The sequence below is a fragment of the Delphinapterus leucas genome, chromosome 4, assembly GCF_059928025.1.
Source record: "Delphinapterus leucas isolate spDelLeu-1000000601 "Yukka" chromosome 4, BTC_Dleu_Yukka2, whole genome shotgun sequence".
NCBI lineage: Eukaryota > Metazoa > Chordata > Mammalia > Artiodactyla > Monodontidae > Delphinapterus > Delphinapterus leucas.
In genome coordinates, this window is record NC_143132.1 from 81958093 (window position 1) to 81981237 (window position 23145).

At 36.6% G+C, this 23145-nt stretch overlaps 1 protein-coding gene across 1 annotated transcript in view; it reads right to left on the reverse strand.

The window, feature by feature from the left end:
• Positions 1-23145, reverse strand: part of MAP3K13 (mitogen-activated protein kinase kinase kinase 13) — a 160870-nt gene that overhangs the window by 24163 nt on the left and 113562 nt on the right. Inside the window, exons 3-6 of the mRNA XM_022570401.2 lie at positions 11464-11647; positions 7015-7206; positions 2591-2749; positions 566-724 (exon numbers count right to left, since the gene is read on the reverse strand). Coding sequence (XP_022426109.1) covers positions 566-724; positions 2591-2749; positions 7015-7206; positions 11464-11647 — 694 coding nt within the window. The remainder of the gene's footprint in view (positions 1-565; positions 725-2590; positions 2750-7014; positions 7207-11463; positions 11648-23145) is intronic.

Here is a 23145-nt window from a genome sequence, read left to right on the forward strand (position 1 = left end):
AAAAAAAAAAAATAGCTTGTGCATTCGAGAAGTTGTGTCCAGGAGGATAAAGATTTTACTCTACTTTATAAAAAATATTTTTGACTCCATGTGTGGCTATGTCTCAGGCAGTTTTGATGTACTGAAGAGCAAAAGGAAAATGTAATTATGAGATACCTCTAATGATGAACTGGAAATCTCTAGGATCTGTATTATAATAATTATCCCTTAGGACTGGTAAAGTAATGATAGATCATTTACTAATATCACACCAAATTCTTTATTTATAACTTTTAATTAATCATAACACAACAACTCTATGAGTAGGTGTTACCCCCATTTTACAGATGAGAAAACTGATACTTGGATGACATACCCAAAATTACACAGATAAAAAAGGGCAGAGCAAGTATTTAAACCCAAAGTTCTCAAATTCCAAGTCTCCTAGACTTTACACAAAGTAAGGTTATTCACTCCAAATACACGTTAGAGACTTCCTTGCAGTTTTAAATATAGTTTAGAGAGTTTTAAATATGGTTTTGAGGAAGAAGGTAAAAGAGAATATTGGGAGAAACATATTTCTTACCACGTCTGCTTCATAAGGATTTTGAATCCATCAGGGCAAGTGGAAGGAACTGGAAGGTGTAGGCTATTGCTTCCAACACCCCAAATAATGGCTGAAGAGTCTACATCTTTGTATGGGATCTCTCCTGTCAGCAGCTCCCAAAGCACCACTCCAAAAGACCTACAGTAGCACCGGGAACAAGTATAAAAGACATTTCAGAAAGACTGACTTGTATTTTAGTTATTCATTTATTAATATTCAATCGAATATATGCCCAGTTTTAAAATTCTAATATTGTTATAGGAAAAATAGAAACAGCCAGGAAAACTCTGAAAAAGAAAATTAATGAGGGGGTAACCAACACTATCAGATATTAAGACATACTATAAGGCTTCAATAATTAACACTGGTGATCAATAGTCAGCCAGAATATTGGAATGGAATAGAAATCCAGAAATAGACCCAAAACATATAAGAATTGAGCATATGAGAGAAGTGACATCTCACACCAGTGGGGAAAACTGATTATTCAATAAATGCTGTTGGGAGAATTGGGGAAACAAATTTACACTTCATCTTACATCAAGGTAAATTCTAAATGTATCAAAGATTTAAATGTGAGAAACGAAATCATAAAAATCGTCAAAGAACACATGGAAACTAAAAAAAAGAATCTTAGAATGTTGAAGTCTTTTCTAGTTAAGAAATCCAGAAGCCATAACAGGAGAGATTGATAAATCAAACTGCTTAAAAGAAAATCTTGCTGTGGAAAAAAACTTCCACCATAAGAAAAACAACAAAAGTGAAAAGTACCTATAATTTATATACACAAAAGGATAATCTCCTTAATATATAAAATACTCCTGTAACTTGATAAGAATAAAAGATCAGAAAGCTTAGTAAAGGATTAGAGTAGTTCACAAATAAGAAATTACAAATGGTTCATAAATATATGAAAAAATGTACAACCTTATTTATAATATTAGAAGAGGAATGCAAATTAAAACTGCACCTATGACACTGTTTGTTTACCTATATGGTTGGCAAAAAAATCCCAAAGTTTAACACATTTTATTGCTGAGACTGAAAAAACACTCTTACACATTTCTTTTGGGAACATAAATTGGTATAATCCCTAATGAGGACACTTCGGTAATAATTACCCAAATTACAAATGATCCCACATTTCTACTTTATCTTATTTACTCTAAAATTACATGCAATTTTAACATATGCTATTTTTTTGGTTTTAAGTCTAAAAGTTACTAGTAGCCAATATTAAGAATGGAAGAAAAACAACTATAGGGAAATATACCGGGTTTTTTGTTTTTGTTTTTTTTTGTTTTTTTTTTTTCTGCCAGGCCACGCAGCATGCAGGATCTTAGTTCCCTGACCAGGGATTGAACCTGTGACCCCCATAGTGGAAGCGTGGAGTCCTAACCACTGGACCGCCAGGGAAGTCCCAAGGGAAATATACTGTTAATAGCAGAGATTTGTAACCTCAGAGGAAAAGTTAATAAAGATTAACTCCCCCTCCAAAAAAATAAAGCCCATCAGGGCTGTTTAATAAAAGGGCAAACAGCCCCATACACCTCAAATAGGTCTAAATCATATAACTGTATCATAGCAAAGTACATCACTGATATACCCAATGATGGTCTGAGTCACCAAGAACAGGTAAACTTTGTTCAACATATTTTATTAAAGAAGGTGAAAATTATGTAGTATATTTCAGAAAGACTTTTATACTAAATGGCTATATAAAGTGAACTTTTAGTTTTCCAGAAAGTTCAGCATATTCTCTGGGAGTCCCCCAAACTGATGACTTACTGAATGGATATTCACCCTAATTCCTTCTCCCCCAATCCTTCTTACCAGGTGTGATGATCATGCTGGGTAGTACCTCAGATTATATGAGACTGAAATCAACCAGAAGTGAGTAATACTAAAGAATATTTTGGGAAAGTAGATGTGTTGAAAGAGGAAAGCGCTAACAGGGTGAAAGTGGGAACAGGCTTTCTGGTTGGCACAGATGGCACCACTCACCATATATCGACTTTTTCAGAGACAGGTTCATTCCGTATCACCTCTGGCGCCATCCATGCTACTGTGCCAGCGAAGGACATCTTGGTACTTTTATCACTAAGTTCCTTAGATGTACCAAAATCTGAAATTTTTACTGCATCTGTGTGAGTCACTAAAACACTTTAAAAAGAAATAAAGAAAACATCCAGATCGTTAGTATTAATGAAAAGCATGACTAACTGGCAACTGAAGATTTTGTTTGCTGCCTCCTACCTTGCAGAATTCAGCTCTCGAGTTCCAGTACTACTGGGGCATTAGCTACACACCACAAACAGCATCATTCATACTTGTGAGGTAGCATAGCATAGTGGGCTTTCTACATCTGGTTTTATCCTGCCTCCACCACTGCTAACTGTGTGACCTTTGCCAATTACTTAATTCTTCTAAGCCAGTTTTCTCATCTGTAAGATGGAGACAATTCAAGTCACAGTATCTTATCCACAATTCAAAAATCTCCAAAAATTCTTTATAAATATTTTTTCATATATATAAAGTAAACTCAACTTATCCCACTTTGTGCGACTGTCAAAGGTTTTGCTGCAGATTTATGAATGTGGCTGATCATAGGATGTGGCCCCAGACTTCGCTGGGGGTGTAAGGTAAATGCCCTGTGTTACATTTCTGAAATCATCTGACTCCAAGAGCTTTGGATGAGGGATTATGGGTCTGTAATAATGGTCTCATAGGATTTTCATTTGAACTAAATGAAGTAATATATGTAAAGCACCCATCTCCATAAACATTGGTTTTCATCCTTGCTGGTCTCAGACAACTCAACAGGAAAAACACTTCTTTTAAAACACGTTTAAATGATGGCCAACTAAAATCATGCATGGCACCATGACACAAGGGATTCATTATTATAAAAGGCTAATAAGTATGCTGGGATTCCATTAATGTTGATAAGGAAAAGCAGGAATAAATTTAAGCTTAGGTAGATTCCACACAAGTCATGTTATACTTGTTACAGTGATCTGGGTTGTGACTTGGGGCAAACTTCTTTTGCTAGCCTTAAAGTGAATAAAATCTAGTACCAGTCAAATCCAGAGAATTAGCATCCACACACACTAGACTGAATTCACTTGAAATAACCTGTTTAGAACTTTAAAATGTTAATGAGTTAGGGTTTCAGAGGCTTAATGATATACAGACTTAATTTTAACACGAAGTCTTAATACTCAAATAGTATCAGAATTGAGGCGGCTAGAAAACAGAAAACTTCTCAATCTATCTCCTTCCTCCTCTATGTGAACCAGGAACTTGACATTTGCCCCCCTCCCCGCCAATGTCAGATGGCTCTCTACCAAACAGTTCATTGCTTATGATTGCTTTAGAATAACTTCATCCATATCTTAACCCTGGTTTTGTACGTGACATATAAAATTTACATAATTTAGGAATTTTGATTTAATCATGTTAGTCTTGGTGAAAATGCGTAAGGATTAAAATATCATGGGATATGTGAGATAACTGGAGAATTGCTGGTATCATATACGCTGAAAGTAAAAAAAGGTGATAAGCTCCTAGTAAGAAAAACACTAGAAGCTTCCTCTTCTGCCTCTTTTGTTCTGCTCATTATGGGACCTGTTAGTATGACAAGAGGGAAGAGCCATGGGAGGAGACTAGAAAAGATACAACGTTGGGACTTTCGTGAAGGCTTCTGAGACAAAGTTGGGGTCACACAGCCTAAGGATTTAACGCAGGTAATGAAATCTCTCTTTACAGCAGATTGACCTTTGTCTTCTCAGTGTCAGCTTGGAACCCAAAGAGGCCAAGGCTGCTGGAGGTTCGGGATGGTACTGATAGCAGAGGGAAAGACTTACTAGATAACAAACTTATTGCTCTAATTTTTATTTTTTAAAAAGATTTATTTTATTTATTTATTTTAGGCTGTATCAGGTCTTAGCTGCAGCACTTGGATCTTCATTGAGGCATGTGGGATATTTCGTTGAGGTGCGTGGGCATCTCTGTAGTTGTGGAGTCTGGGTTTTCTCTCTCTAGCTGTGGCGCGCAGGCTCCAGGGCACGTGGGCTCTAGTTTGCGGCACGCAGGCTCTCTAGTTGAGGTGCACGAGCTCAGTAGTTGTGGCGCACGGGCTTAGTTGCCCTGCGGCGTGTGGGATCTTAGTTCCCTGACCAAGGATGGAACCCTCGTCCCTTGCATTGTAAGGCGGATTCTTTACCACTGGACCACCAAGGAAGTGCCTGCTCTTATTTTTAAATGACAAGAGTTAAAGAGAGTAGCATGTGATTTACATATGCTAAAATTTCCTGAATTCTTCCTCTAAAATTAATTCTTCTTCTTTTTTTTTTTTTGGCCGCTCTGCCTGGCTTGCAGGATCTTAGCTCCCTGACCAGGGATTGAACCGGGGCAGTCACTGGACTGCCAGGGAATTTCCTAAAATTAATTCTTAAAGAGAACAAGGTGGTTAAGAAGGAGGCCATTCAAAGAGGTCTTTGGGGGCTTCCCTGGTGGCGCAGTGGTTGAGAGTCCGCCTGCGGATGCAGGGGACACAGGTTCGTGCCCCGGTCCGGGAAGATCCCACATGCCGCAGAGCGGCTGGGCCCGTGAGCCGTGGCCGATGAGCCTGTGCTCTGCAACGGGAGAGGTCACAACAGTGAGAGGCCCGCGTACCGAAAAGAGGTCTTCGTCAAGTATTTTGTGTACTTCATGTGTATGCAGTGGATGACAAAAGCAACAGATTGTGTGAAAAATGTGAACAGAAGGAATGAACACTGTAATAAAGTTTATTTGCAAGTAAAGCAAGGAGAAGGTTGTTCAGTGAGCTAACGACTATAATAAACATTGTTGAGAACTATGGTGATAAATAAGAGCTGCTTTGAAGTTGATATCAAGGACAGATTTGTATCTTCCATGGAGAAGAGGCAGGATTAATTGTGAATCCCTCATCTTCACATGATGAGGGAGAATGCGGTGGTCTGTGGGCTAAGTTCTGGGTTCAAGTCCTAGCTCCATGACTTTGGGCTCTGAGTTCTAGATTTTCTTATATAAAATGATATTTGTTACATCTATTCCATACATTTTTGCTAAGATCAAAGCAGATGTGATCATGGATATTTTAAAATGTTGTAAACCATGAAAGCACTATGCAAGTATGTTTTTGGATAAAGATTAATTCTTCTCTGCTTCTCTAAACAAAAATGTGGTGGGAAATAATGAAAATAATGTTTAAAAATAGGAGCTTCACTGAAATATACCATTTAATCAATTCCTTTCCTTCCTTCATGCATTTTGGGGAACTGAATAAACATTCCTTTTGAAGTGGTTATTGGTAGCCAAAGAATCACTTTGAAAACAGGTTACTAAAAACAGCTCTGCTTCTCTTTTCTTTTCTTTCTTTTTTTTTTAAAGGTTTTTTTTTTATTATGTGTAACACAAAGTTATTTAAGTCAATACATTTTTAAGGAATTTCACACATTCTGATTCTTTCCACTGCCAATCACCTTAGTTCCTCCAAACTCATAATCTTCAAGATAAAATAGCCCTTTCAAAAAGAAGTTATTATGTGAGTCAGCCCACAATTCTTTTAGTTAGGCTTCTTAGATCTCCAAAGAAATATGGACACACTTCAAAATTCCCCACCTGTAATCTTTGGGATCCAGTTTCCTCAAGCGATTTACTTTAGGACCATGTTTAGGGTCAGGAGATGGATCTGCCTGGTTCTGAATTTGACACCCTCTAAAAATGTATTAGGTTCAAATCATATTCACTCCTAAGCCATCACACCCTAGAACAATACAGATCATTGGGATATGCCAATCTGCTTCTCTTAAATAACCAATTTATATTATTTAATGGGCACTGTGAACCTCGTTACCTTGTTTCCTTCTTTGCTTAGACTCTAGGAAGCTCAAAGCCAAATTCATAAGCCACCTCTAACAACTGTACAGAATCTTATGGTATACATTTTGTGAACAAGCTTTAGTTAATGTTTTTATTTTCTCTTTGCCTCTGTTTCTTATCCATTTTTATCCTGTTGTATATATTTCTGAAACTCAGTTTTTAAAAAATTGGTTTTCTGGGGGGAACACACTGGGAAAACAACAAGTCAAGCCTTCCAATGGGAAAGTCTGGCATTAATTATCTGAGATGATGGAAAGTGAATACTTTAGTTAATATATTTTGTTTCATAGTTGTACAATTAAAAGGCAACAAAAAGGGAAAACTACTGTCAGGTGCCTGGACATATCTGCCATATAGGTAAGTAGGTTAACAATAATCCCCCAAACATGCAAATAGAGTTATCCACTGTGCTAATTTAAACTGAACTGAAAATATGATGTCCAAAAGCTTCAACTATGGTTGATAAAATTCCATATTTCAAAATAAAACAAAATGGCTGAAAAATTAGCTCCAGAACTCACTTAGGTGATTTGAGATCACGATGAATAATTTTATGGAGGTGTAAATAATTCATTCCACTTGCAATTCCTGTGGACCAATCTACTAGCAATCGAGGTGTGATCTTCCTGCCAGCTCGCAAAACCTCATAAAGTTGTCCATGGGCACAGTATTCCATGATGATACAGTAACATGGGGCCTGAGTACAAACACCCCTTTCAAGAAAACACAGACATGTACATGAGTACACACATCCATATAAACATATATGTATACATATTTATATTTTAAGAATATTTAATAAATTTAATAATTAAGACCAGTTCTCTGTCCACATTATTTTAAAAATGCATATAATCTTTCCTGATCCTTAAATTACCATTTAAGTCCCTCTAGTCTACATGTTTCTTTGTTACACGCATAGACAATTTTAGTTTGTTTTGTTCACTTTAGATATCTATATGCTACGCTATATCGGTGCTTTTTCTGGTGGACCATTCCATTCTAGGACAAAGAGCACCTTTCTCTGAGACTTGTGTAGGCTGGATATTTTAGATTGTTAAGAATAATTTAAATATCTTCCTTTAAAAATTAAATGGAAAGTTTTGTATATAGTGTACAGAGAGAATTCAAATAAAATATTGCTATTTTTACTATTTGTTGAATTTCAAATTACTCAAATTTAAGATAACTAGACTGAGGACCAAAAGAATCAATTTTCTATGTTATAGAGTAGCTGAAAAACATTTCTGTTTAGAACAAAAATAATGTTACACAATGTATTATACACCTATGCAGCCTCTATTTTCATCAATTCCTACATCTTCTATGAAGCCTTTCCTGATTATTCCAGTCTAAAAAAAAATCTTTCTCTTCTCTAATTTCCTATGCTACATATTTGTTTTTTATATGCAATTTTTCTCTCCCTGTACAGATTATCGGTTCCTTAAAGGAAAAGGTCTTCAAGTACTTTTCTTTCTACCACATAGCTTAGAAGTTCACAGCAAGTCCTTGACAAATATTGTTTAACTTCACCTGAACGTTCTTTGCTGATAAAGCCTTTGCACAAACAAGTACAGAGGCAAGGGGTAGGAGGAAGGGTACTAACACGAAAGAACATCCTCTATTTGTCAGGCATGTTTACATGTTAGTTAATTGTCTTATTTAATCTGCCTCAAACCATTGTACGATAGATATTATCTTTTCCATTTCTACAGGTAAAGCTCAGCGAGGAAAACTGACTTGTCCTAGGATCATACAACTAATACATGACAGAGCTGGGATTCGAATCCAGTCTGTCTACTTCAAAGCCCATGCTTTTTCCACTTACTACGCTACACTGCCTCCCTTCCAGCTTTTAAAAGTTTGTATAGACAAGCATATTGGGGATTCCTATATTAATACTGTTATCCTATAAAAGTGGGAAAATCTTATTAGCTCTACTTCACAGTTTTGTTCTGAGAATCAGAAAAGAGAAGAAAAATTACCGTGAGCAATTCTCTGTGTCTTATTTCTTAATGATACGTATGCCTTCCTCCAAAGGAATATCGTTATTCTACCTACAAGACTCCCAGCTAAAGTCCTCAGCCAGCTACCAATTCATGTCCTATCTCTTAGGCTGCCATAAGTGCTGAAAGAATTTAGAGGTTGTGACTTGTGATCATGTGAAAGTCTTATAACAACGGCAGATTATGAATAAGTATAATTAGTTTTTATTTTCCCTGCCTTGATGTGCCTGTCAAATGCCGCAAAGCTATTTCTATTACTCTCCTATCATTTTCTAAGCTCCCCAGAATTCTCATCTTGATTTTTAAAGAAAAAATTTTTAAAGTTTCCGTTACTTGAGTTTCAGGAAACCTCAGTGGAGCACAAGTATACAGCAACAGACAATTTAATTTTTACTACAGAGAAATAATGAATTAGGGCAGAAATAGTGTAATGTGCTTAAGAATATCAAAACAAATATTTGTTTGAAACTACTCAGCATCTTACTCAAGTATGTTTTAACTTGTCAGACAAACATTGACATAAAGAGCCTAACAGCGATATGTTATACACTTTTCATCTTTCTTGACTGACAAATGAGAAGCAATCATTCCATCAGCCCTGTACTATGACAAGGCTTCTTAGTAGCTATAAATAACAGCTCTATAATCACTTCTAATTGCTACCTTTTCTTCCCTTTGGCACTCAATTCCATTAGGAACAGGCAGGTTGGGTTTTCTTAAAAGATTGCTTAAAAATTGGAAGAAAAAGAGAATATAGTATTCCTTTCTTGCACTTCCCTTCTGTACATGGTTCTTACTAACTTCAAAAGAAGCTGAAAGCACAGAAATCAGTATCCAGAGAGATGTACTAAAATCTAGTCATGCCTTCATATCTTCCAGACGGTTCTGAATGATTCATTGGCTAAGCAACACATGGCACAGATGGCTGCAAACATAACACTGCACAATGCTTCAAGAGCATGGTGTAATGGGCCAGGGACACAGTCTCACTATTGTTTTCCATGTAGAGGTAAAGACAATTCAAGCATCTTCAGCCTAAAGAGTTGGACACCAACAGAGCAATACTTATCCATAATGCTGAAAACTGTATATGCAGGTAGGAGGGTCAGAGGGTAAAGCGGGGAAAAGACTCAGAGGAAAAAGGAAGAAACAAAAGAAAGGAAGGAAAAATCAAGCTTCTCGCACTCATCCTCTGAGGACACATTTCTACCTTCAGTAACTCACGACCTCTTGCTAGAAAGCCCTCTTACCTGAGACTCATAGCCTAGTTCACTTTGGGAGGCCAAAAGGCCATGCTCATCTATAGAACATTCAGTGTCTCAAACCTAGCATACCAGTGATTTAAGCTTAAAGTTTAGTTAAATAAAAGGCTCTTCCTTCCATTTACGAGGGTAACCACACTGCAATGATGATCCTCTCAGTGAAGTAAAATGAATGAAAGTGAGCCTCTGACAGACTTGTCTGCTTAAAAATAATCCTCCTATTGTCTTGAGAAACTTATCATCTTGGGAAGGATTATAATTGGTCTCGATAGCATTTTGTTTTAGTTTCACATCCTCCTGGCCCTCCTAGGGCAACCAATAATAGAATCACTACAGCAACTGAAATTCTCTCCCATGTCCTCTGCAGGGATGTTCCTTCCACAAGGAAATGAATCCAAGGACTTCATTTAGTATCCCAGTTGAATGCTTCTCTTCTTTTCACACTTCTTTCCCTTTCCAAAGTAAGGGGTCTTGTTTGGGAATCAAAACTCAACCTCAATACACATTTAAACCCATTCTACAAAACTTGTACCCATGATTTCTATTCCTTACTTTGGGGATATATTTCCAATTAGAAATTATTGCATGACATGTTTAGCTTTATAATGAGAGTTTTATTGAGGAAAGGATTCCTCTTGGGGGCTGGAGGAAGTCCCTCCTAGGTTAGGAAAGGAGAATTTGTAAGTTATTCTACTTTTAGCTATAGGCTTATTGGTCATACTATTTTCCAGAATTGAAATATATATAAATTCAATATATATTATATAAAAATATACCAAGAAGATCTAATTTCTAATCTCTCTTCCTTCCTAAAGGCTTTCTTTCCTGTTCTTCACCTTTCTTCCTCTTAAGCCACTCATTATTCATTTGTTCAAGCCTAGGGCAAAATTTCAAGGCTGGTAAGAGAAGGAACTCAAGGGAAGAGTACAGGGAGAAGAGATTATACATATTCAGAGCTCAGCACTGCCAAGTTTGGTGCCTTCTACAAATTTACCTCTGAATCTTTCCATTTTGCTAGGGACCCCTGTCAATATTATGAAAATAAGGGACTAAACTAGAAAGATATAGTCACATACTCTTGAAAACAACCACTTTGTGAAATAAATATAGCATTTAACTTACTATCATCTCTAATTTTACTATTATTAGATTTAGAAAGCTGAGTGTTTGGCATTCCTTGAAAATGGATCTGGCAAAACCTGAGGCAGGGAGAAATACTCTGAAGGTACCTGTTATTACAAGTTAATATTTAAGAACAGACACTAATAGAAACTAGTAAGAAAATACATCTCTATTTACAAGGAACTAATTGTTCTCTGATCACTTCACATGTTAGCTTTGTTTTCTTAACTGAATTTTAGGATGTTCAGGTTATCTTGAAGTAGCCTCTGTTGTCCTACTGATAATGACATTGATTCAGCAGATCTGACTGCTTGGCAGGAATCTACCTTCTCCCTCTCTGTCCCACATACATCCCTTCCAAGAAGTGTGTGCTCTGGCAAAAAGAACTATTGGACTATAAAATCCTTAAAGACATGATTCTAATATAATAGTTCTTTGGTACCCTCCCAAAGCACCTAGCACAGTGCTAAGTCTGTAGAGTGTTCTTAACATGTCTTTCAAAGCAGGAACTTAAATGTATATACTGGAGGAAAGAAAATCTCTCTATTTCTTTAAAAAAAAAAAAAAAGCCTTGACCTACTTGAAAGCGATGATGTTAGGATGCTTCAACTTCCTCAAATGCTTGATATCCGTCTCATTCTGCTCTCTCACTTTCTTGATGGCCACCTCCTCCGCTCGGAACTTGCCCAAGAAGACAGCTCCCTGGGCTCCACTACCCAGCCACTGCAGCTCTGAGATCTCCTCAAATGGCACTTCCCAAGTATCTAGGCACACAAGTGAGAAACAAGCTTAAAGAGATCTCAGTGGCCCCTTGTAGAATGCTCAGGGGCCATTCTACAAGGCCACTCTGAAGGGACCAACTTCACCATCACCCAAAATGACCTCTATCCTTTGTCTCTCACCCGGTAACTCTCCAAAAGATATAACCTTTCTATGGGTCTTGATACCATAGATAAGATATTCACATGTATTAGTTTGTATCAATTTTTAACCAGTGAAATTCAGCAGATCAGAGATCTCCAGTACCTCTGAACAAAACACATCCTGACACTCCCACAGCCCCACCTCCTCACTTGAAGCTTGCATGTTCAGTCAATTCACCTATCTGTCTCTACATCACCATCCCTACCCCATCACCCATTATGTGTTGCTTTATTCCTCTTTGAATTTCTAGTGCAGGTTCTCAATTAATACTTGCTGAATGAATTTTCAGTGATACTCTCCTAAAGATCTAATGATGTATAATAATTAAATTAGTATTTACCTTTTATTTAGCACTTACTATATGCCAGACACTAGCATAGTGCTTTAGATCTGTCATGTGTTTAATTCTTACAACAATCCTATAAGTCTGGCCTTATTACGGTTATTTAAAAATAAGAAAACTAAGCCATAGGGTAACCATGCCTTAAGTAACTTAATCAAGGTCACATAATTGGTAAGTGGCAAAACAGGGCCCAGGACTCCAGAACTGGCTTGAATCCAGGGACAGTGTTTTCTCTACTATACCACATTATCTCTCATGAAGTATTTGAGAGAGAGGGTCATTAGTCATAATATACTTACTCATATAGATGCAGTATTTTCAAGTTTCTGTTTTTCTTAAAGTTTAATTTCTTTTTGCACCAAAAATGTAACAAGTGGTGGCATTATTGATGATTCATGTTATGTCGTTTATCCTTTTCTGTATTAAAAATTTTAAACCATAAGCCTATATTACTTTTATTTTTAATTGAAGTATAGTTGATTTACAATATTGTGTTAGTTTCAGCCTATATTACATTTAAAATGAATAAAATGCTATTTAAAATAGATCAAAAATTCAATTAATATGTGCTTTAATCTCATGCAACTTAAAAAGACGACTATAATCCATTGATTATCCTTTTTGCCAGTGCATTATCACTGCACTGGTCAGAAATGAACATCAAAGAGCTAAGAGCCCCACAGAGTGAGGAGAAGATGATGACAATGCTAAAGGTTATGAGAGATTCTTGTCAGATCACCAATCACTTAAAGGCCACTGTTTGCAGAACACTGAACAAAGTAGTGTTGAATCAGCTTTGAAGATATTCTGGTCTTGAAAGCAAATCAACTCACTACTACATCAATGAAGCAAGCGCAGAAAGAGTAGAAGGGAACTACATTTCCCTCTTTTCTAATTTTCTTTAACAGAAAAGAAATTGTGTAGATGCTTAATAAAATGTGGTTTCTCATTACAAAGGTTAAAACATGACCTTTAAAATATAAATACATAGAGCAGAAAAAATTATAGTGAGGGTGATTAAAAGCATGGGCACTTGTCCCATTCTTCTGGTATGAGCAGTATTAAAGGTTTCTGCTCTACTGAAATTGAATAGATGCTATACAAAAACAATCTCTCTACAATACAAATAGCTCACAAATATGAAATCACCAAAGAAACAAGTTTGGGTGGAAACAATAAGTTACAGACGACTGCTTTTAGTATCTTTACAGCGTCTAATGACTTTCATCCTTATAGGCTTATTCATGTGGCACATATAGGACACAGGTATTGATGGCACACTTAGTTTTACTCATTAGGGGTCTAGTGAAGAACTAAACACAGTGTCATTTTGACCATTCTGGGGGCTGAATAAAGTACTAGCACTGGATTCTGAGCAAGAACATAACTGGGCAATATTTCTCCAAATAACTCTATAAAAGCCCAAGTTACCCTAATTTTTAATACATAATTACTAAAATTAGACAGTCTTTCGCTGTCTTTTTTTTCCTATTTATGCAATCTTTATTTACTGTTAAGTACTAGAAAACATTAGAAAATACTAGAAAAAGCAGAAAAGCACATATTTTATCTGAAATCCCAGCACATATTGTTTTCATCTTCTTTTAGTCTTTGTTTATATGTATACAGCTATGTCAGAGTTGTATGTGATGTATAATTTTTTCTACTTTTTTCATATATTATGTATTCCCCATGTATTTACAGTTTTTATTATAAGCTTAATAGTTACTTACTGTACCCTCTTACCTTTTTTTGTACTTGTTTCCACTTTTTTGTTTGCTAAGTTAAATTTGATACTTTTTTCTTTCTTTATATTACTTCCTCATGTTCAATCCTGAGATTAAAGAGTATAGTTTCCTGGTTCTTGGTATACATTCCAAGTTGCTATCCAAAAGGATTTTTCTAGTTTTTGCTGACAGTAGCAAAGTATGAGCAAATCTCTTTTACTGCAACTTTGCCAGCAATGAATGTTGCCGATTATTTTTTGGTGCTAATTTAGTTAGGTATAAAATATTGTTTTATAAGTTTGCACTATTTTAATTGCCAGTGATATAGGATATTTTCTCAACATTTGTTTAATACATCTTCTTTGTATGAATTATCAGATTTATCCCTTGTCCATTTATTTATTAGGGTCTTGCAGTTCTCATAAGCTCAAAGGAGCTTTCTATTTCTTTGACACATACGAAGAGGCTTTTTACAAAAGCATTTTTCTTTTAATTTTATTATGTTTTGAACAAAATATTTTTATAGCTGCTTGTCATTTGCTTTGCAATTTCTTCTACTGCCTAATCTATCTTCTAAGAGTGATCTATAGTTGATTTTTAAAAAGTTTAACCTTTACATCTGAAGTTTATTTTGTTGTATGGTATGAGAACTGATGCAAATTAATTTTTTTCATAGTGTTATTTAGTGATTCAAAAAACAATTTGTTAAATAATCCTTTCTTTTTACTTTTTTTTTTCGGTACGCGGGCCTCTCACTGTTTTGGCCTCTCCCGTTGCGGAGCACAAGCTCCGGACGCGCAGGCTCAGCGGCCATGGCTCACGGGCCCAGTCACTCGGCGGCATGTGGGATCCTCCCCGACCAGGGCACGAACCCGCGTCCCCTGCATCGGCAGGCAGACTCTCAACCACTGCACCACCAGGGAATCCCTTTACATAATTATATAATGTTTATATTGTAATTTACTATATATTTTATAAATAATTCCTATTATTTAGTATTTTTATAAAATGAGAAATAAATGAAGTATTAAAATACAAATGATAGGAGGGAGGGACAAGATAGGGGTAGGGGATTAAGAGGCACAAACTACTACGTATAAAATAAATAAGCTACCAGGATATATTGTACGGCACAAGGAATGTAGCCAATATTATATAATAACTTTTTTTTATTCTTTTTTTTAAAGATTTTTTTTGATGTGGACCATTTTTAAAGTCTTTATGGAATTTGTTACAATATTGCTTCTGTTTTATGTTTTGTTTTTTTGGCCGCGAGGCATGTGGGATCTTAGTTCTCCGACCAGGGATTGAACCCACACCCCCTGCATTGGAAGGTGAAGTCTTAACCACTGGACCGCCAGGGAAGTCCCTATAATAACTTTAAATGGAGTATAATCTATAAAAATATTGAATCACTATGTTGTACGCCTGAAATTAATATAGTATTGTAAATCAACTATACTTCAATTAAAAAATAAATAAAATAGGGCTTCCCTGGTGGCGCAGTGGTTGAGAGTCCGCCTGCCGATGCAGGGGACACGGGTTCGTGCCCCAGTCCGGGAAGATCCCACATGCCGCAGAGCAACTAAGCCCGTGAGCCACGGCCTCTGAGCCTGTGCATCCGGAGCCTGTGCTCTGCAATGGGAGAGGCCACAACAGTGAGAGGCCCGCGTACCTCAAAAAAATAAAAAATAAAAAAATAAAAATATAAATAAATAAAATAAAATACAAATGATAAATATATTTGGCACTCAAATACCAAAGGTTGATATTATAATAACAAAAATTTCCTTGACCAACAGTAGCTCACGCCTGTGTTAATTCATCTATGTTCAACCAAATCTTAATTGTCCATGGAAAAATAAAGGGGCCGGCATTGGTAATTCAAGAACACAGAGTGTAAAGTAATACTTCAACCACCTTTCCATCAATTTTTTTTACTAGAACTGACTACCAGAAATAAAATTGATTCATGTGATTTAGTCCTCTCTGTCCAGTTCCAATGTCCTGATCGATATCTAGTAGGGAGTCAAGGAACAAGAAAATGGCAGCAAAAAGAACGTTAGCAACAAGGATATACAAATTGGGGGCCTAGATCACTGAGGAACAAGATAACAAACCTTATAATGATGGAAACTGGCTGTGCTCCCTCCAGGGTTAGTCCCAGACTTTCTGCTGCTTTTACAGCTGTCCCATTGGTACTCTTCCCCAGCTTTTATCTTCTCTCTGATTCATCACTATGACTACTATCTTAATTCCAATATCCACCATGATCCCTAGGACTGAGAAAAAGCCACATGCCCACTCACTTTAACACATAAGTTCTCCTTTGTTTATTCAGACAAGTCTATGACAATACTTGCTTTGAGACTGGGAACTATTTGGCAATAAAAGATTTCACATATTACCTTACTTACGCTTCACTACCAACATACTAAATGGGAGATGAAGATATCATTAAAAAAAATTTAATCAAGTGAAATTTCCTCATAATACCAAATGCAGGGACACATCTGTTATATGTACTATCCTTTGGTTGACTGTAATCCAGGATTAAAGATTAGCTCCATGATCCCAGAGCTGACAAGGAAAAAACTACACTTAGTTTCAGGCTAGTGAATCTCTTCTACAGCCCACAGCAACACCTGCTCACGGTAGGATATCCTGTCATTTGCTGAAGAGCTGGGCAGCTGCCGTACCCTTGTAAGCTTAAACTGACCAAGGATGTGTCTTATTTGCTCCTGAAATAAGCCTTTCTGAAGGTCACATAATCAATCGGAACACAAATTAAATACAAGGTTACAGAACAATAAAGAATTTTAAAGGCTTCTTTTAACAGACATAGGATGTGTCTGTTAGTCTTCTTTATGAGTCTGAACCTCAATGCTGCGTTTGGATCCTGAGACCTCCAAATTGCCACCAAAATAATTATTAGACTGGACAAGCTAAGACCCCCAAAACCAAATGAGTTTATCACATAAGCAGATATTAGTAAGTTTTGTGTCTAAGCAGAGAAGAAGGAACTTCTAAAAAATAATAAATTAAGGGTGGGTGGTTATGGGATGACAAGTGATTTTTATTTTCCTCTTTGGATTTGTCTTTATTCCCAATTTTTAAAATAATAAAACTGTTTAACATAGGAGTCCCCAACCGCTGTGTGACAAGGAACAACTCTTTGATTTCCCTGAAACCTTAAGATCATAGAGGGAAAAAGAGGGTAGAATGTGCAGGGTATGGAGAGAAAACAGACAGACAAAACCTAGGGATTGAGAAAGAATGCTGTGGTTGACAAATCCTGGAAAGTATACCTGGAATGGACAGATTTACAGGTAAATCCCAACATACTTATGGAGAAGGGGTATAGATGGGGAGTCTGGTATTGGTTTAGGAGAAAGTATTTCAGAGTCAATTAAAAAAAAATTGAAGTATAGTTGATTTACAATGTTGTGTTGATTTCTGCTGTACAGCAAAGTGATTCAGTTATATATATATACAATCTTTTTCATATTCTTTTCCATTATGGTTTATCCCAGGATATTGAATATAATTCCCTGTGCTATATAGTAGGACGGTATTGTTTATCCATTCTATATGTCATAGTTTGCATCTACTAACCCCTAACTCCTAGTCCATCCCTCCCCCACACCCCCTCCCCCTTGGCAACCACAAGTCTGTTCTCTATGTCTGTGAGTCTGTTTTTGTCTCGTAAATAGGTTCATTTGTGCCATAGTTTAGGTTCCACATAAAGGTGATATCATATGGTATTTGTCTTTCTCTTTTTTACCTTTTTTTTTTTTTTTTTTTTTTTTGCGGCACGCGGGCCTCTCACTGCTGCGGCCTCCTCCGTTGCAGAGCACAGGCTCCGGACACGCAGGCCCAGCGGCCATGGCTCACGGGCCCAGCCTTTCAGCGGCATGTGGGATCATCCCGGACCGAGGCACGAACCCGCGTCCTCTGCATCGGCAGGCGGACTCTCAACCACTGCACCACCAGGAAGCCCCTGTCTTTCTCTTTTTGACTTACTTCACTTAGTATGATAATTTCTAGTTGCATCCATGTTGCTGCAAATGGCATTATTTCATTCTGTTTTATGGCTGAGTAGTATTCCATTATATATGTACCACATCTTCTTTATCCATTCTTCTGTTAGTGGACACTTAGGTTGTTTCCATGTCTTGGCTACTGTGAATAGTACCACTATGAACATCGGGGTGCATGTATCTTTTTGAATTATAGTTTTGTCTGCATATATACCCAGGAGTAGGATTGCTGGATCATATGGTAATTCTATTTTTAGTTTTTTGAGGAACCTCCATACTGTTTTCCACAGTGGTTGCACCAACTTACATTCCCACCAACAGTGCAGGAGGGTTCCCTTTTCTCCACAACCTCCCCAGCATTTGTTATTGGTAGACTTTTTGATGACAGCCATTCTGACTGGTGTGAGGTGGTACCTCATTGTAGTTCTGATTTGCATTTCTAAAAGAAAGTATTTCACATCAATAGATGAGTGGAGAAAGACAATGTGGTATATATATATCTACACACACACACACACACACACACACACACACACACACACTGGAATACTACTCAGCCATAAAAGAGAATGAAATTTTGCCATCTGCAGCAGCATGGATGGACTTGGAGGGCATTATGCTAAATGAAATAAGTCAGACAGAGAAAGACAAATACTGTATGATGTCACTTATATGTGGAATCTAAAAAATACAACAAACTAGTGAATATTAAAAAAAGAGAAGCAGACTCACAGATAAGAATAAACCAGTGGTTACTAGTGGGGAGAGGGGGAAGGGGCAATATAGGGGTGGGGGAGTGGGAGGTAGAAACTACTGGCTGTAAGACAGGCCACAAGGATGTATTGTACAACACAGGGAAGATAGCTAACATTTTGTAATAACTGTAAATGGAGTGTAACCTTTAAAAATTGTGTTAAAAAATAAAATAATACCTTAAAATAAAATATCAAAAAAAGAAAAAGTATTTCAGAAATAGAAAAAATTGAATGCATGGAAAAAGTGGCTAATGGTGACTAATGTCACCTGGTAGCTGTGGAAAAGCTGTCAACAGTCTTGACTAAAATATATGAATACATTTTTAAGGGAGGGCTACAGAATCCCATATTCAGTTATAAAATAAATAAAACAGAATATCATTTATGGTCCACATTATTCCTTTATAAAATTTCTTGATGAAAGAACTCATAACAACTGATCATTTACATAAGGCTGCAAAGATATGTATCAAACACTTTAAAGCAAAAAATCCTTTGAACCCAGCATTCCTCTTCTAATAATTTATCCTAAGGAGTAATCAAGATATGTGCGAAAATTAAGGAATGGACACGTTCACTGCAGTGTGGCTTATAATCACTGAAAATAGTAAACAAATTGTTAAGCAATAGAAGATTGCACTAGAAGTTATCAATGAATTTGGTAAAGTTGCAGGATACAAAATTAATATACAGAAATATGTTAATTTCTGTACACTAACAACTAACGATCAGAAAAGGAAATTAAGAAAATAATCCCATTTACAATTGCGTCAAAATGAATAAAATAGTAGGAATAAATCTAAGGAGGTAAAGGACCTGTACTCTGAAAACTATGACACTGATGAAAGAAATTGCAGACAACACAAACAGATGGGAAGATATACCGTGTTCATGGACTGGAAGAATTAATACTGTTAAAATGACCATACTACCCAAGGCAATCTAGGAATTCAATGCAATCCCTGTCAAAATACCCATGGCATTCTTCATAAAAGTAGAACAAATAATTCTAAAATTTGTATGGAAACACAAAATACCCCAAATAGCCAAAACTATCTTGAGAAAGAAGAACAAAGCTGGAGGTATCATGCTCCCTGATTTCAAACTATACTGCAGAGCTACAGTAATCAAAGCAGTATGGTACTGGCACATAGATCAATGGAACAGAATAGCGAGCCCAGAAATGAAACCATAATTACATGGGCAATTAATCTATGACAAAGGAGGCAAGAATATACAATGGGGAAAAGACAGCCTCTTCAATAAATGGTGTTGGGAAAACTGGACAGCTACATGCAAAAGAATCAAACTGGACTACACCATATACAAAAATAAATTCAAAATGGATTAAAGTCTTAAATGTAAGACCTGAAACCATAAAACTTCTGGAAGAAAAAATAGGCAGTATGGTCTTTGACATCAGTCTTAGCAATATTTTTTGGATATGTCTCCTCAGGTAAGGGCAACAAAAGCAAAAATAAACAAATGGGACTACATCAAACTAAAAAGCTTTTGCACAGTGAAGGAAACTATCAATGAAATGAAAAGGCAGCTTACTGAATGGGAGATGATATTTATAAATGCTATATCTGATAAGGGGTTAATATCCAAAATATACAAATAACTCATATAGCTCAACATCAAACAAACAACCTGATTAAAAATAGGTAGGGCTTCCCTGGTGGCGCAGTGGTTGACAGTTCGCCTGCCGATGCAGGGGACACGGGTTCGTGCCCCCATCCGGGAAGGTCCCACATGCCACAGAGCGGCTGCGCCCATGAGCCATGGCCACTGAGCCTGCATGTCTGGAGCCTGTGCTCTGCAATGGGAGAGGCCACGACAGTGAGAGGCCTGCATACAGCAAAAAAAAAAAAAAAAAAAAAAAAAAAAAAAATGGGTAGAGGATCTGAACAGACATTTATCTAAAGAAGACATACAAATGGCTATCAGGCACATGAAAAGATGCTCCATATCACTAATTATTAGGAAAATGCAAATGAAAACCACAGTGAGATATCACTTCACACCTGCTAGAATGGCTATTATCAAAAAAACAACAAATAACAAGTGTTGGCCAGGATGTAGGGAAACGGGAACCCTTGGGTACTGGTGATGGGAACGCAAATTGGTGCAGCCACTATGGAAAACAGTATGGAGATACCTCAAAAAACTAAAAATAGACCTATATATAGGACTACCACATGACTCAGCAACTCCACTCCCGGGTATTTATCTAAAAAAAACAAAAACGCTCTTTAGGGACCTAAATGTAAGACCAGATACTATGAAACTCCTAGAGGAAAATATGCAGAACACTCTTTGACATAAACTGCAGCAATATTTTTTTTGGATCTGTCTCCTAAAGGAAAGGAAATGAAAACAAAAATAAACAAGTAGGACCTAATTAAACTTAAAAGATTTCACACAGCAAAGGAAACCACTGACAAGACAAAAAGATAACCCACTGAATGGGAGAAAATATTTGCAAATGATATGGCTGATAAGGGATTAATATCCAACATATATAAATAGCTCATACAACACAACATCAAAAAAACAACCAGATTAAAAAATGGGGAGAAGAACTAAACAGACATTTTTCCAAAGAGGAAAAGAAAATGGCCAACAGGCATATGAAAAGATGCTCAACATCAGTAATCATCAGGGAAATGAAAATCAAAGCCACAATGAGATATCACCTCACACCTGTCAGAAAGAATGGCTATCATCAAAAAGAACACAACAAATGTCGGCGAGGATGTGAAAAAAGGGAACACTTGTTCACTGTTAGTGGGAATGTAAACTGGTGCAGCCACTGTGGAAAACAGTATGGAGGTGTCTCAAAAAACTACAAATAGAACTACCATATGACTCAGCAATTCCACTCCTGTGTATATATCAGAAAAAACCAAAAACACTAATTTGAAAAGATACATGCACCCCAATGTTCATAGCAGCATTATTTACAATTGCCAAGATATGGAAACAACCTAAGTGTCCATCAACAGATGAGTGGACAAGATTGGATACACGCACACACACACACACACACACACACAACAGAATACTACTCAGCCATAAAAAAGAACGAAATTTTGCCATTTGCGGCAAATGGATGGATATGGAGGGCATTATGCTAGTGAAATAAGTTAGAGAAAGACAAATACTGTAGAATATCACTTATATGTGGAACCTAAAAAATACAACAAACTAGTGAATATAACAAAAAAGCAGACTCACAGATATAGAGAACAAACCAGTGGTTACCAGTGGGGAGGGAGGGAGGGGTGGGAGAATGGGAGGTACAAACTACTCAGTGTAAGATAGGCTCAAGGATGTAATGTACAACATGGGGAATATGACCAAAATTCTGTAATAACTGTAAATGGAAAGCAATCTTTAAAAATTGTATAAAAAATAAAAAATTTTAAAAACCCAAAAAAACCCCACTCTTTAGAAAAGATATCTGCACTCTTACATTAACTGCAGCATTATTTACAATAGCCAAGATATGGAAGCAATCTAAGTACCCATCGGTAGATGAATGGACAAAAAAGGTGTGGTGTACACACACACACACACACACACACACACAGGAATATTACTCAGCCATAAAAAAGAATGAAATCTTGCCATTTGTGACAGCATGGACAGACCTAGAGGACACTAAGCTAAGTGAAATAAGTCAGATGGAGAAAGACAAATACTATATGATTTCACTTAAATGTGTAATCTAAAAAACAAAACAAATGAACAAACACAATAAAACAGAAACAGAGTCATAGATACAGAGAACAAACAGGTGGTTGTCAGAGGGAAGGAGGGAGGGGGAGGGGAGAAGTAGGTGAGGGAGATTAAGAGGTACAAACTTTTAGTACAAAATAAATGAGTCAAGGGTATGAAATGTACAGTGTGGGGAATATAGTCAATAATTATGTAACATCTTTGTATGGTGACAGTAACTAATCATGGTGATGATTCTGAAATGTACAGAAATGTCAAATCACTATGTTGTGTACCAGGAACTAATATAGTGTTGTAGGTCAATTATACTTCAAAAATAAACTCACAAAAAAAGAGATCAGATTTGTGGTTACCAGAAGTGGTGAGTAGGGGAGGGGGAATTGGATGAAGGCAGTCAGAAGGTACAAACTTCCAGTTATAAGATAAGTAAGTACTAGGGATGTGGTGTACAACTTGATAAATATAATGAACACTGTTTATGTTAATGCATGAAAGCTGTTAAGACAGTAAACCCTAAGAGTTCTCATTACAAGGAAAAAAACAGAGGATTACTTAATTACAATTACTTGAACTGTGTATGTTAACACAATTTAATATTATGCAGCCATTAAAAATGATGCTGAAAAAGTATATTTCATGATACAGGAAATGTTCACAGTATGAAGTAAAAAAGTGTTACAGAACAGCATGGCTTTTTTTAAGCACACATACACACATGTATAGACTAAC